The sequence below is a fragment of the Chelonoidis abingdonii genome, chromosome 1, assembly GCF_003597395.2.
Source record: "Chelonoidis abingdonii isolate Lonesome George chromosome 1, CheloAbing_2.0, whole genome shotgun sequence".
Taxonomy (NCBI): domain Eukaryota; kingdom Metazoa; phylum Chordata; order Testudines; family Testudinidae; genus Chelonoidis; species Chelonoidis abingdonii.
Window position 1 is genome coordinate 258,326,293 of NC_133769.1, and position 15,117 is coordinate 258,341,409.

Sequence of the window (15,117 nt, forward strand, 5' to 3'; positions counted from 1 at the left end):
CTCATTTCCAGCTGTTTCCAAAGACCTCCAAGTTCTTCTTTGGAAAGAGCATGGATGACTGTACAAACAGCTGGAAACAAGAATCGGCTGTCTAAGCTACACTATTGTTGTAGTTGCCACAGGGATATTGAGTACTTGTGAACAGCATCTTAACTGAAAGGAGATGAGATCTATGTGATTGTAAATGGGACAGGAGGCAACTTGTGAAACACTCTCTATTAGGATGAAGTTCACACTATGGAAGTTTGAAAACTTCTGGCATACACAATAGATATGCTCATGTATTCTGTGGTTCCAAGTAGCCAGTTTTGAAAATTTCCCTCTATATTTGTTTAAAATATATTTTCTTTCATTGTTTGAACACGAGGCTGTTGAAAACATGTCAGAACTTAAGCAATAATAGGTTGGCTCAAAGTAGTGACTCACTGGTTGCATAGTCCAAGGGACAAGACACAGAGAAGACTGATAAAGGGTACAGGACAATCATTTACATGAGTTCTCTTCCCTGTGGAGCTCTCCAAAGCCCTGTTGTGAGGGTGTTTTTTCCTTTTCCCTCCCTCTTTATGACCATCCTGTGGAAACTGCATGCAGAGGGTCAGATATTTCTTGCTGGTTCAAATCTAAGAGCTGTGGGGAAATCTTAGTTTTATTTTTAGAGGCTACCCAAAGACATTAGGAAAATAACCTAAGTGTCCTTTAAAAATAAAAATCTATATTTGACTCTAATCATATTACAAAATTAGTCAGTATTTCTCACCATTTGCTTTATTCAGCTCCACGAGTGTCCCTATGTGCACAGGTAAACAATTGGCATGGAAAGGATCTTTTTCCATTACTCTAAAAATACAGAAACAGAAAGGATTATAATAAAATAAAAATTGTTAAAAATCATTTAATTGATTTGGAGACAAATTACTGCTATAAGATATTACATAGTGAGCAATTAGCACTTTAATTAATCTATAATCATAGAATCATGGAATATCAGGGTTGGAAGGGACCTTAGCAGGTCATCTAGTCCAACCCCTCCTCAAAGCAGGCCGAATTCCCAGACAGATAAAGGGCAATCATGATCTCTTCACAAGTGGTCATTCCCTGATAGCATAATAAAGTCTAACCACACAACAGAACAATTAGAACTGATTTAACTAAACAGATAAATTAACAAGAAATTCTGACAGATGGAACACACATTAGGAAAACTGAATGCAATTTTCACTGTATTTGTTTCTCAGGCCAGGTCTACACTGCGACTTTAAATCGGTTTAATGGCCGATATACCGATTTAACGCTGTATCCGTTCACACGACGTCGTCATTAATATCGAGTTAAACTGCTCCTTAAATCGATTTCGGAACTCCTCCCAACGAGAGGAGTAGCGCTAATTCGATAGCTAAACTCGATTAGGTTCATGTGGACGGAAATCGACGTTATTGGCCTCCGGGCGGCATCCCAGAGTGCAGCACTGACCGCTCTGGACAGCATCTGAACTCGGATGCAGCGGGCAGGTACAGAACCCCGCGAACTTTTGAATTACATTTCCTGCTGTCCCAGCGTGGAGCTCTGATCAGCACGGCTGGCAATGCAGTTTGAAATCGAAAAAGACTCCAGCATAGACCGTACGGGAGATACTAGGTCTGATCGCTGTATGGGGAGACAAATCTGTTGTATCCAGCTCCGTTACAGAACACGAAATCAAAGCGTTTGAATAAAAACTCCAGGATACACAGCGCTGTGTGACAAGCGGTAACGGGAAGCCAGAGACTCAAATGGACGCTCATGAAGGGAGGGAGGGGTACTGAGGACTCCAGCTATCCACAGTCCACAGCAGTCTCTGAAAAATTATTGCATTCTTGGCTGAGCTCCCAATGTCTGTAGGTTCAAACACAGTGTCTGGCGTGGTTCAGGGAACAGCTCCTCAGTTTATTTCCCCCCACACCACGTGTAAAAAAAAAAGGAAAGATTTGCTGTGCTATGGCGTTTGCTCAATGCACTCCGCGAAAAAGGCGCCAAAGGGTTGTCTGCTGCCTTCACAAAAGGGGGTGAGGCTGTACCCAGCACCATCCGGGGCAGTGTTTTCTGCCCCATCAGGCACTGTGCTCTCAACACGGAATGGGAACTATGGGATAGCTTGAGGAACAGCTACCCCACAGTGCACCGCTCCTGAAATCGTGGTAGCTTGGCCATGGACGCAAACAATCGATTTCGGGATCCCACTGTGGACGCGCTAAACCGATTTTATTAGATCTGTTTTGTAATATCGGTTTAAGCTAATTCGAAATAATCGTGCAGTGTAGACGTACGCACATTTTGCTACCAAATGACTGCAGAGTACACCTTTACCCCAATATAACGCTGTCCTCAGGAGCCAAAAAATCTTACCGCATTATAGGTGAAACCACGTTATATCAAACTTGCTTTGATCCACCAGAGTGCGCAACCCCGCCCCCCTGGAGCGCTGCTTTACCGCATTATATCCGAATTCGTGTTATATTGGGTCACGTTATGTTGGGGTAGAGATGTATGTATTTTTCTGTCCATCCATCCTCTAGGACCCACCAGCTCTAGCTGGAACATAATAAATCTTAATATATTCCCCTTTACTCTCTGCCCTCCTCAAATGGCCTTGCATCATGATAACCATCTCTCTTGTGAACAGGGATGCGCAGCACCTTTCTACAGAATTTCTTACATCAAAAGCACTATTTTTAGATTCCACTCACTGAAAAGGGAAACCCCATAACCATGTTTCATGCTGCAACAGTTTAGTTTCCTTTTTTCAAATATCAGAGCATGGAAAATACCCATTTAATGCTCCTAAAATGTCCCAGAGTCTCTCACTGTAGGAAGCCCAAAATTTCGCAAGGATTCAGACTTCTGAAGAGACTCCCACCACAAAGGCTCAAGAATCTGTCACAACTCTCCTTCTGACAAAGGGCAGCTGGACAAATCCCTGTGGAGTTGATAATGCATCCTCATATTGAGTGGTGTGACGGGTGGGAAAAGGGTGCTAGAAAATGAACACAAGGGGAGAAATCCTGGCTCCATCCTGGCTCCACTGAAGTCAGTAGGAGCTTGGCTATTTGCCTCAGCGCAGCCATGATTCACATCCCAATGGGGCTTAGTATTATGCCTATGCAGTATTCCCAAACCTTGCTAGTACTGGACTCAAAGTTGTATCCCATTTGGCAAGGTCTTGGCTTGGATTGGCCAACCAAAAGATTAATTATATTTTAAAATAAAAGTTAAAACTTTCAAATCTTCATTTTAGAAGACCAATATATTAAGAGTACTCACCTGGAGAAAATGTAGGGGTTATCATAAGGCAGCATCATATAAAGGCCAAGTATTTTGCTTTGTGCCACACAGTAAAACAGACATACTTTTACAACATCAAATGCTAGACTCAACTGCATGATTACTGTAGATGAGATATTAGCTTGCAAAATATACATTAAACAACTGAGTCAATAATATATTTGGGTGAACTTGTGACTATACAGAATTTATTTCTGCAGCCATCTGAAAAGTAGCAAAATGAAATTTCAAATAAATATCAAAGTTGCTTCATGTACTTACACAGAAGTAAGCTTGTAGCACATTTTGAAGTCACAGTTATAATAATGCCTTTCAGCTAAGGACACCACTACATCCAGATTGTCCTGAAGACCATCTACAGATTCAGGAATTATTGTTTCACTTGGCTTATTATACTGAAAAACATAATTGTAACATGAATATGATATAAAATGGGAAAACTCAAGCATTGTTCTATCAATATTTGTTCTTAGTTCTGAAAATGATAATTTAAGGACCTCTGAACCTCAAATTTTGACTCCATATAAAAAGTCAGTATTGAGTATAAAACTAACCTTTGCATTTCTTTATGACATATTTGGCCTAAGCAACTTCCAACAATGAAAGATATTTGACTGTCAGAATTTGAAGGGTAGTCTCCAAAAATGATGCAATGCTGTGAGTGTCATAGCACTAACTGTTCCATGCTGGCCTATGCTACATTTTTATCTCCAGAAAAAACACTTTGGAAGTAATACATTTTAAGTCAGCCAGAATTAGAGGTTTCCATTAAGTAAGGCTATAACATACATTAAAGGAAATGAATATGAAATTGTTACACACTTCTATTAATGGAGCACTATAATGGCAATTTAGTCATAACACAATCAAAAACATAAAAGAATTTTTAAATTATATCTTTGAAGCTAAGGACAAAAATAGTTGTATATTATACTTACATCTGAAGTCAAGACTTCCATAGGATAATCAGATTTTTACCTTTTTCAGTTTGTTTTCAAACAGAAAATGAAGCAACTCTTGTTCTTCTTCTGTACACTGTTTACCAAGAAGTAGAGATTCAAGAAGCTCTTTTTCTGTGTAAATTAAAAAAATATGAACCTGAGGTAAACTATGTTTGAAGTAAACAAAAAACAATTTCAACAAGTTGTAAAGAACTGATTTTCATTGAACGCAAAGGCTGTGAAAAGTTTTGTGATGTCCACCCCAATACCACAAAGAAAACAGCACATCATAAATACACCAAAAGTGACTAACTGCACTCTGCTATGATAATATTGAGAGATATGGAAGTAAATGACTGAATCCTCTTTGTTTTCAGGCCCTCTCTTTCTATAATTCTAAATTAAAGTTAACATAAAGATGGAGTACCACAGCCTACTGTTTTATATTTATGCTGTTAGCTAAAGCTGTTCACTGAAATGCATGTTGTCATCTAAAGAAAGGATTCACAACAGTTTGGCATCCATAATGCCAAATCCAACTATGGTTTCTTGCCATAAGCAACCCAAATCCCACAATCCTTTTTTGCTTCAAAACAGATCACCTAAAAACAGGCTGCTAACTCTGAGTACAGTGCACTGGAGCTGCAGGAGGTGCTGGTTAGGAGGCAGAAGAGCTCGAGTTATCTTGGTCCTAGCGCCGGGAAGATTTTATTGATTGTCATTTTAGGAGACCCAGTCATCATACCCTCATTGGTTGTGCCCAACAGTGGTGATTATTTTTTGCTGAAATCTACAGCTTACATGATTAACAGTTTTTGTCCATTTAATATAACCAAAGAGTTGCTAACATTGGGGCATGGAATATTTTCTCAAAATAATTTTAAACTGATTACTCTAACTTTTATCTACTGGACAAAATGTATGGTGAAATTGGAGATGATTTCATTTATATAAGAGAAACAGGGCTGGTGCAACCATTTAAGTAACCTAGGCGGTCGTCTAGGGTGCTGGCATTTGGGAGGTGCCATTTTCTTCAGCAGCGACCGCGGCGGCCGGATCTTCGGCCGCCACGGTCATTGCCGGCATTTATGCAGAGGGAGCTGGGGAGGGGAGCACGGGGAGGGCTGCCTGCAGCAAGTAAGAGGGGGCGGCATGCAGGGGAACTTCCCGCCCTAGCTCACTCCTGCCCCGCCTCCTCCCCGAGCACGCCGTGGCTGCTTCACTTCTCCCCCCTCCAAGCTTGCAGCACCTAAGCTGATTGGTGCCACAAACCTGGGAGGCAGGAGAAGTGAAGCGGCCATGGCGTGCTTTGGGAGGAGGCGGGGCAGGGGTGACCTGCTTCACTTCTCCCACCTCCCAGGTTTGCAGCACCAATCAGTTTAGGCGCCGCAAGCCTGGGAGGTGGGAGAACTGAAGCGGCCACGGTGTGCTCAGGGTGCTCATGCTCGGAGCAGGGGTAAGCTGGGGCGGGGGGGTGCCTCAGGGCAGAGGGTGGGGAGCTGCCGCAAGGGAGGGCGCCTCAGGGCAGAGGATGGGGAGCTGCCGCGTGGGGGGGAGCGCTTCAGGATGGGGGCACCGGGGGGGCGAGGGCACAAGGTGGAAGTTTCGCCTAGGGTGCGAAACATCGTTGCACCGGGCCTGATGAGAAATAAACACTGCTAATCCAAACCTTCTTGTGCTGTTAGCATATGGTGTGATGTTAGAAGGTCAAATGCTTCAAAGCAGTAAACATCAAGCTTCAAGGCTTCTTTGTAGCTGTACGTTGCCAGGGTTCTATTATCCAGAGCATCATAGATCTTCCCTCGCAAAAGGCAAATAGAACTCTTGATCTAGTGATGGAAAAGCAGGGCTGGAGGTCAGACACTGAATCAATGTATGTAATTTGGTTTTGAGCACAAAAGAAATGGACTACCTGAAAAGTAAAAAGCATTTCATATATGACGGAATCTGTTTTTTATTGTTTTTATTGCCTTGATATATAACATTTGTTACTAATAATCTAAAACCAAAATGAATACTACATTAAGCTGTCTACAACCAAAGAAGAACTGGTTAAATACATGACAAAAATAAGTAGACTAATATGCAATAATTCAAACAGAGCCCTTCAGGGTAATTAAAGAGAGCACTAATTTTACTATACTGTTTCACAACTGGAAGATAACCTCTTTTATTACAGCCCAAATTGTCTTAACTTTTCAGTGTCACTCTGGTGTTTCTTGAGAAACCTATGAGTAATACTAGAAGCAGTGGAGCTACGTCTGTCACTCAGGAGGATGGCATGCTCTATGTTCACATCTGAAAGATTATCTTAAATCCTAGAGAAGTTGATGGTTCAGCCCCTGGTGACACTCTAGCTCCCCAAGGGCAACTTCCTAATTGCTACTGCAAGCAGGTAAGTGATTTTTAATGCTGGTATTTAAGGGTCTGTCTACACTTGGAGTTTTACACTTTAAATTCACATGCTACCTTAATCCAAATTAATATTCAAGTGTAGTCAAGCCACACCTCATTGACAGAAGCAATGAAGAGATTAAGGCTAGTCTACACTAAAAAGTTAGATCAACATAACTGTGTTGCACAGGGTCATAACAAATCCATCCTTGCATGATGTAGTTAAGTCAATCTAACCCCTGGTGTAGACAGTGCTAGACTGACGAAGAATTCTCCACTGATCTAGCTACACAAGCATAGTTTGACTTCTATAGTTTAGGGAGTGGGGGCGAGGAGGGAAGTGGCAGCTCCAGTCAGGCCAATGGGGCCATGCAGGGTGGCAAATTCCACACCTCTCAAAGAAGTGAATTAACTACAGCGATGGAAGAACCACTCCCATTGCTGTAGCGAGTGCCTACACTCAAGTGCTACAGCGATGATCACAGCTGCAGCTGAAGACACAGCCAGTGTGGAAGAGCTGGACTAGGCTCTGAGGCCCCCCTACTGGAGACCTTGTGGCCCTGCTACACCCATCCCGAGAAAAGGGCAGTAGAGAGGTCCTCCAAGCTGCCTAGAGCAGCTGTGTGGGAAGCAGCCAATCAAGGCCCAGCAGTCTAGTATAAGAAGAGCTGCAGGGCCAGAGTGAGTTCAGTTCCTTGCTAGAGATGAAGGAGTGTGGACGGTGTGTGGCTGGCTGAGGGAGCTGCAGGACATCAAATGAGGTAGTGCTGCCAGAAGCCGGGAAGAGCAAGAAGGAGTCCTGAGCAGATTGCAGGGACTCCATCAGGACAAGGCCCTGAGATAAGGGTGAAGACAGCACAGGACGGCAGGGAAGTAGCCCAGGGAATTACAGCAGCATGGCTTAGATAAAGGGACACAGTGACAGCTGGAATCTACAGAGTCCCTGGGTTGGGATCCGGAGTAGGGAGTGGGCCTGGGGCCCCCGAGCCCTCCATTAGTCACTAGGGGAAGTGACCTGGACATTGAGGCACCCCAGAGGGGGAACTGAACTGTAGTGGCCCAGCTGAAGGGTTATGGCCAGAAAGGCCCTGCGAGGATGAAGATATTGCCTCCAGTGGAGGAGCCCTGGCGCACTGCTCTATTCCGGAACACGGACAACCAGAGAGAGGCCCCTGTTGGACTTGTACCCCGAAAAGGGTTTGCTTTGGTTTTATCTCACAGACTGTGTATGACTTGGCCGGCCAGCTGAAGACCCACCACAAACTCAGTGAAGACCCACCACAAACAGGCAAAGAGAGTGCAGGCACACGCACTTCACCAGGGGGTGCTCGCAAGAGGTGAGTGCAAACCCGTTACACAGTGTTAACACCTCAAAAAAATACTTAAAAGGCAGAGGAAGTTCATTCCCTTATTGTTATTTATCTCCAAGAATCTGCAGTCCAACTGAAAGAGATGATAATTTACATTGTCACAGCTAGATTCGTATCTGGGAGACCTAGAATTTATTTATTTTAAAACTGAAAGAGATTACGTAGAACTCCCTAGAAATTCTCAGTTATTAATTCTGAGCAAGCATTTGCACAACAACACTAGTAATAGTGACAAACCAGGATTATCATTTAATGTAGGCAGTAATCAAGACAGCTAGTAATATAGATTTCTGACTAAATAGAGAAAAAACATAATACTTCTGGAATAAATATTCATTATCCTATAATAGAAGTCAAACACACATTCAATATCAAGCCCAGATGCCAATGACATTACTTTCTGATAAATCCCTGTATAATATTAATATTCTTCTTCAACTATGAAATCATCATGTTTTGAAAATGGTACCTACAGAGGATTGTGACATCTCCCAGCCACTGGTAGAGTCTTTCAACCCACTTTCATCCTTCAAGTATTTTTCAAATAGTCTTTTGTTGATTGGCTCTTCCATGTCAAGAATATCAAGAGCCTGTTGATGCTCTTTTGCAGCATACTACAGAGAAAACAAGGGTAAGATGTTAAGCATTTAAAATTAAAACACCAATAATTAGACTATGGCAAGTAAAAATTATAGAGTTGGTAGGCCAAGCCACTTCACATTTAGGCATATCTTTATGTAGCTGTATATCAGTTTAGCATAAGAATCTAATTGCAGTGAGAGGGCACGGTCTCCCTCCCTTAGAGACAGGGAGAGAACTGCGACCACCCCCTGGTGGGCAGAGAGGCGGGACATGAAACAAATATAAAAGGCAGGCCTTACAGCTCAGTTGGAGGAAAAACTACCAGAGAAGCAGGACATCTCCCCCTACCTGCTGCTGGAGCTCAGACCCAATGGAGGCTGCTACAGCGCCAGAGATACAGAGGGACTGCTGGAACTGCCAGGCACCAGGGACACCGAGGAACTGTTGGGACTGCCACTAGCTGTTTACCTCAGTGAGATGAACAACGATCCCAGAACCCAGGTACTTCCTGAATGGGAGTGTAGGAAGAAGCCCAGGGAAGCCAAATAGAGTTCGTCCACATTACTGACTGCAAGTATGTTGCAGCTGGATTCCCCGCTGACCCAGTGGCAGACCACTCTGCCACTGTTCAGGCCCTGGGCTGGGACACAGTGGAATCAGGTGGGGGTGCGTCCCTCTACCCTCACTGCCACCCCACTCCTGGAGGAGGCAGCCTCCCTACCTTTGGGCCAAGAGGACGCCAGTTGGGTCTGCTGTTTGCCCCACAAGAGAGCTGATTCCCCTAGACTGCTGTGTTGCTCTGCCTGAATGCAGGCCAGAGCCCTTAATTTTTGGCTGTCCGCCCTGGCTGAGGGTCACAGACTCAACTGCTGCCTGGCCTGAAGGCTTGGGCCTACTAACTGTCAGCTAATTTCCCCCTGAACTGAGCTGCTCAAAAGGCATTGTAGCGAGGGGGCATGGACTACCTCCCTGAGGGACAGGGAGAGAGCCGCGACCACCTCACACTAACAATTCACAATATTTCAGTATTGCTCAACCAAACATTTGGAAAATAAATACCTGCAGAATGAGCATAATGCCTATCATGATGTGATCACAGAAGTATACAAACATACCTTAAAATGAATTAAGATAAGGTTTTCTATCATTTGTTACAATTAGGGATGTCGCGCAATTAAAAAGACTAATCGTGCTGTTAAACAATAGAATACCATTTATTTAAGTAGTTATGGATATTTTCTATATTTTCATATAGACTTCTACCCTGATATAACACGGTCGTAGAGAGCCAAAAACCCCTACTACATTATAGGTGAAACACCGTTATATCAGGGTAGCGGTGGCAGGTCTGCAGCGGTGATTTAAAGAGCCCCAGGTCCTTTAAGTCATCGCTGGAGCCCTCCCACTGCTACCCTGAGGCTGCAGCAGCGGGGCTCAGCCAGCGATTTAAAGGGCCCGGAGCTCCCCGCAGTAGCCAGAGCCCCAGACCTTTTAAAGCGCTGCCCAAGCCCTGCTGCTGCAGCCCCAGGGTAACAGCAGCAGGGCTCCAGCAGTGATTAAAAGAGCCCTGGGCTCCCCACAGCAGCAGGAGTCCCAGACCCTTTAAAGCATCGCTGGAGCCCCACTGCTACCGTGCTATATGCGAACCCGTGTTATATCGGGTCGCGTTATAGTGGGGTAGAGGTGTATATTGATTTCAATTACAACACAGAATACAAAGTGTACGGTGCTCACTTTATATTTATTTTTATAATAGTTGCACTGTAAAAAACAAAAGTAATAGTATTTTTCAATTCACCTCATACAAGTGTAATGAAACGCAATCTCTTTATCATGAAAGTTGTGCTTACAAATGTAGAATTATGTACAAAAAATAACTGCATTCAAAAATAGAACAATGTAAAACTTTAGAGCCTACAAGTCCACTCAGTCCTACTTCTTATTCAGCCAATCGTTCAGACAAACAAGTTTGTTTACATTTGCAGGAGATAATGCTGCCCACTTCTTGTTTACAATATCACCTGAAAGTGAGAACAGGCGTTCACATGGCACCGTTGTAGCCAGCATCGCACGATATTTATGTGCCAAATGCACTTAAGATTCATATGTCCCTTCATGCTTCAACCACCATTTCTGGGGACAAGCATCCATGTTGATGATGGGTTCTGCTCAATAATCATCCAAAGTAGTGCAGTGTGACACGTTCATTTTCACCATCTGAGTCAGATGCCACCAGCAGAAGGTTGATTTTCTTTTTTGGTGGTTCGGGTTCTGTAGTTTCCACATTGGAGTGTTGTTCTTTTAAGACTTCTGAAAGCATGCGCTACATCTCCTCCCTCTGAGATTTTGGAAGGCATTTCAGATTCTTAAAATTTGGGTTGAGTGATGTTGCTAGCTTTAGAAATCTCATATTGGTACCTTCTTTGAGTTTTGTCAAATCTGCAGTGAAAGTGTTCTTAAAACAAATGTGCTGGGTCATCATCAGAGACCGCTATAATATGAAATATATGGCAGAATACAGGTAAAACACAGTAGGAAACATAATTCTCCACCAAGGAGTTCAGTCACAAATTTAATTAATGCATTATTTTTTTAACGAGCATCATCAGCATGGAAGCATGTCCTCTGTAATGGTGGCCGAAGCATGAAGGGGCGTACAAATCTAGCAAGTAAATACCTTGTAATGCCAGCTACAAAAGTGCCATGTGAACTGTTGTTCTCACTTTTAGGTGATATTGTAAACAAGAAGTGGGCAGCATTACCTCCTGCAAATGTAAACAAACTTGTGATTTAACAAGAAGTAGGACTGAGTGGACTTGTAGGCGCTAAAGTTTTACATTGTTTTGTTTTTTAGTGCAGTTACTGTAACAAAAAAAAATTCTACATTTGTAAGTTGCACTTTCACCATAAAAAGATTGCACTATAGTACTTGTATGAGGTGAACTGAAAAATACTATTTCTTTTGTTTGCCATTTTTACAGTGCAAATATTTGTAATAAAAAACAACAATATTTAAGTGAACACTGTCTACTTTGTATACTGTGTTGTAATTGAAATCAATATATTTGAATATGCAGAAAAACATCACTGAAATTTATTAACATTTTTCGTTGTATCCTATTGTTTAACGGTGCGATTAAAAGCAATTAATTTTTTTAATCACAATTTTTTTGAGTTAAGTGCATGAGTTAACTGCAATTAATCAAATTAACAATCAATAAAAATACATGCTGTTCCATTTATTTTACTCATCCTCCAGACAATTTCTCTTCTTTGGTTGCACTTTGTTTAGATAGCACTTTTAATCCAGAAGGGACCAAAAGCATACTGCCAACTATATACTTATAGCACCAATAAAACAAGGCTACCTATGGGGCAAAATTCAGCAAACAACCAGTATAAACCACACTATACATTATTAGAGAGGAGGAAAATTATGGAGCACAAACAGGTCAAACACCTTCCTCTAAAGGAAGTGTCCTGGGATCTATAGCATCCATGCTGAGCAGGCAGACATTTGTTCTTCTCTGGTCTCATTCAAGACACCCACAAACTACTCGTGGAGAAATTGTACACCAAAAAATAAAAGTTCTGCACACACAATTTTAAAATTCTGCAAATTGTATTTGTCAAAATAACTCTACATAATCACACAAATCTCAGTTATTTTGGTAATTTATTTCAAAATACCTGTCAGCGGGTATGTTTGTAACAAAAAATTTCCCTCCAGGAGTTAAAGAAATCCCTATGACAACCCAGTTCCTGTTTCTCTGCCCCCACACCCCGAGCCCAGCCAGGTCAGACACCCACAACCCCTCCCCCCCAGAGCTCAGCTGTGCCCCCCTCAGCCCAGACACCCCCCCATCCCAGAGCACCGCCATCTCCTTCCCTCAGGGCATGCGGGGAACTGCAGCTGCTGGAAACCCTCTAGCTCAGGGGTCCTCAAACTGGGGGTCAGGACCCCTCAGGAGGTCACGAGGTTATTACATGGGGGGTCATGAGCTGCAAGCGTCCACCCCAAACCCTGCTTCACCTCCAGCATTTATAATGGCATTAAATATATTAAAAAGTACTTTTAATATATAAGGAGGGATCGCACTCAGAGGCTTGCTGTGTGAAAGGGGTCACGAGTACAAAAGATTGAGAATCACTGTTCTAGCTCCCTCCCCGTCCCCCCCAGCAGTATCTTTTATGTGCGAGCTAGTCTCTGCCAGGTCCAGCAGCCCCTAGTGGCAGCCAGCAGCTCTGCAGCCCATTTCTGTGGGGGAAAAGAAATTCTGCATGCATAATATTAATTTCTGCAAAATTCTGCATAGCGCTGTGGTGCAGAATTCCCTCAGGAGTAACACTGTACATGCTGTATAGAACTCAGTTTACCCATCTTACAAAGATGAGGGAATAAGTCTTCTCTCACAGGATCTGAACCTGTAGTTCCAGTGAGTAGAACCATTTCAGCCCCGAAATTTAGACCTCTAAATACTCGCCTTCTAGTGTAAAGTGTGCCATATGTGGTTTGCGTATTTATGTAGCATGCTTTGTTTAGTTTGATTTTATCCAACCATAAACTATAATATATACTCACATGACATCTAGCAGCAAGGTATCGACATGCTTCATATAACTAAGAGAAATAAAGAGGTTTGAAATGCTTAATTTATCAAGGAAGCTACAAAACAAAACAAAACAAAAAAAACTCCCTAGTATTAATAGCAAAAAGCTGTTATTCCTACATCAATGTCCGTTTGTCGTCTGACTAAAGATTTCTTGCTTACTATCCTGAATCACTCTCTCAAGTCTCTAACTCTTGAGGCAGACAGTAAATAGGGAAACCTCAGTCCATCATCCTGTTTCCTTAACCCCATCTTATCATCTCCATTTCTCTGATCTTGAGATACTCTTTCCCTATGACCCTTCCCCCTTTCCCTACAAGCACACTCTTATATACCACCCTATTTCCTTCCTACCTTTTGACTTAATCATAGGGCATGTAATCTATTCAAACTGCTAGATTTCCTCGGCTCTCTCCCCTTTATCTCTTCCAGCGTGGTTCACCCTTTCCACCTCAGCAAAACTTCTCTGACCAAAATCACTAATGACCTTCTAGCCCAGTTTGTAAATTTCTTCTATACCAGGGATCAGCAACCTTTGGCACGCGGCCTGTCAGGGAAATCCACTGGCAGGCCTGGACCATTTCTTTACCTGTTTACCTACCTTGTTGGTCATGGGATTACGCATTACAGAGGGATGTGCTGGCCGCCGCTTCCCGCAGCCATTATCCTGGAACAGAGAACCGCGGCCAGTGGGATCTGCGATCGGCTGAACCTGTGGACGCTGAAGGTAAACAAACCGTCCCGGACCATGAGCAGATTTCCCTGATGGGCTGCATGCCAAAGGTTGCAGATCCCTGTTCTATACTATTGTTTTGAACCTCTCCAACTCTGGAAGCACTTTCTCCTCTTTTGATTTCCACAACTCTAGTTAAAGTGGAAGGAGAACTAGCACAGCACACAGTCCCTTCCCTAAACCTATTGGTCCCCTCACAGGTCAGCCCTTGGCCCTTTTCTCTTCTCTACGGATCATTCTCTCACCATGACCTTACATTATGCAGTTTACGTAACTACTCTTCCTTTAAATTTTGATTGTTAGCTCTGAAGGTAAAGAACTTATAGTGCATTTAGCACAGTTCAACTGCTATTTAGCACCAGGTATAGCACTATGGTTCTAAATAAATAACAAAAAGTATTATTTCTTGTTCGAAATTACTTACCTTATCTAGCTTGCGTGATCGAAGGGCGTGTGCTGCTCTATGATACTGAGCCGTCAGGTAGAGACATTGGGCCAACCAATAGATGTCCTGAGGTTCCTCTAAAAATTTATATAACATATATAAAACCCTATTAAGTACAATCCTAAAATATTTGCTTTTATCATAATTTTGCGTGGCATAGACATTTTCAGGTCATTAAAAGATGTCAGCATACTGCTCTTCCTCAAACAGTCATCTCAAGAAATTACTCTAAAAATAAAATGCATATCTTTGCACATCTCAGAAATAAGAAAATGTAAGAATTAAACCAAACCCTAACACCAAGACTGTACGCACTCTCAGCAGCAAATAAGGATGTAAAAAAAAATCTAACACCAGTCTGCATACCATAAGTAACAGAGGGGAAATAAAACTGATGTGGAAAAGAGAAAAATAACACACGTATGCTGTAGGTGACTCCAGACTTTGAATGAAGTAACAGCAGAAAACATACTTTTAACCTTTTTTTCTTTCAAAGTTTGTGCAGAAATTAATGCCTGCAAAAGCAAAATATTATTTTCAAGTTCTAGAAGTATGACAATTAGGTCCTGATCCCAAAACTTATGTCTGTGCTTAAATTTACACACTGTGCATAATCTCATTTGAAGGATCAGGTACTTAGTAAGTAATAAAGCCATTGCAAAACAGATATAAAGAGCAGATAAGGAAATACTCCAGAATCTGAACATTGACAAATAATTTGGTC

General features: G+C 42.5%; 1 protein-coding gene across 2 annotated transcripts in view; it reads right to left on the reverse strand.

Moving 5' to 3' along the window:
• The window catches only part of CDC16 (cell division cycle 16), an 80,507-nt gene that overhangs the window by 52,827 nt on the left and 12,563 nt on the right, over positions 1–15,117 (reverse strand). For both annotated transcript variants that reach the window (XM_032777818.2, XM_032777819.2), the window contains exons 3-9: positions 14,373–14,470; positions 13,188–13,226; positions 8,497–8,637; positions 5,929–6,088; positions 4,297–4,391; positions 3,580–3,713; positions 758–837 (exon numbers count right to left, since the gene is read on the reverse strand). In XM_032777818.2, the coding sequence (XP_032633709.1) occupies positions 758–837; positions 3,580–3,713; positions 4,297–4,391; positions 5,929–6,088; positions 8,497–8,637; positions 13,188–13,226; positions 14,373–14,470 (747 nt within the window). The remainder of the gene's footprint in view (positions 1–757; positions 838–3,579; positions 3,714–4,296; positions 4,392–5,928; positions 6,089–8,496; positions 8,638–13,187; positions 13,227–14,372; positions 14,471–15,117) is intronic.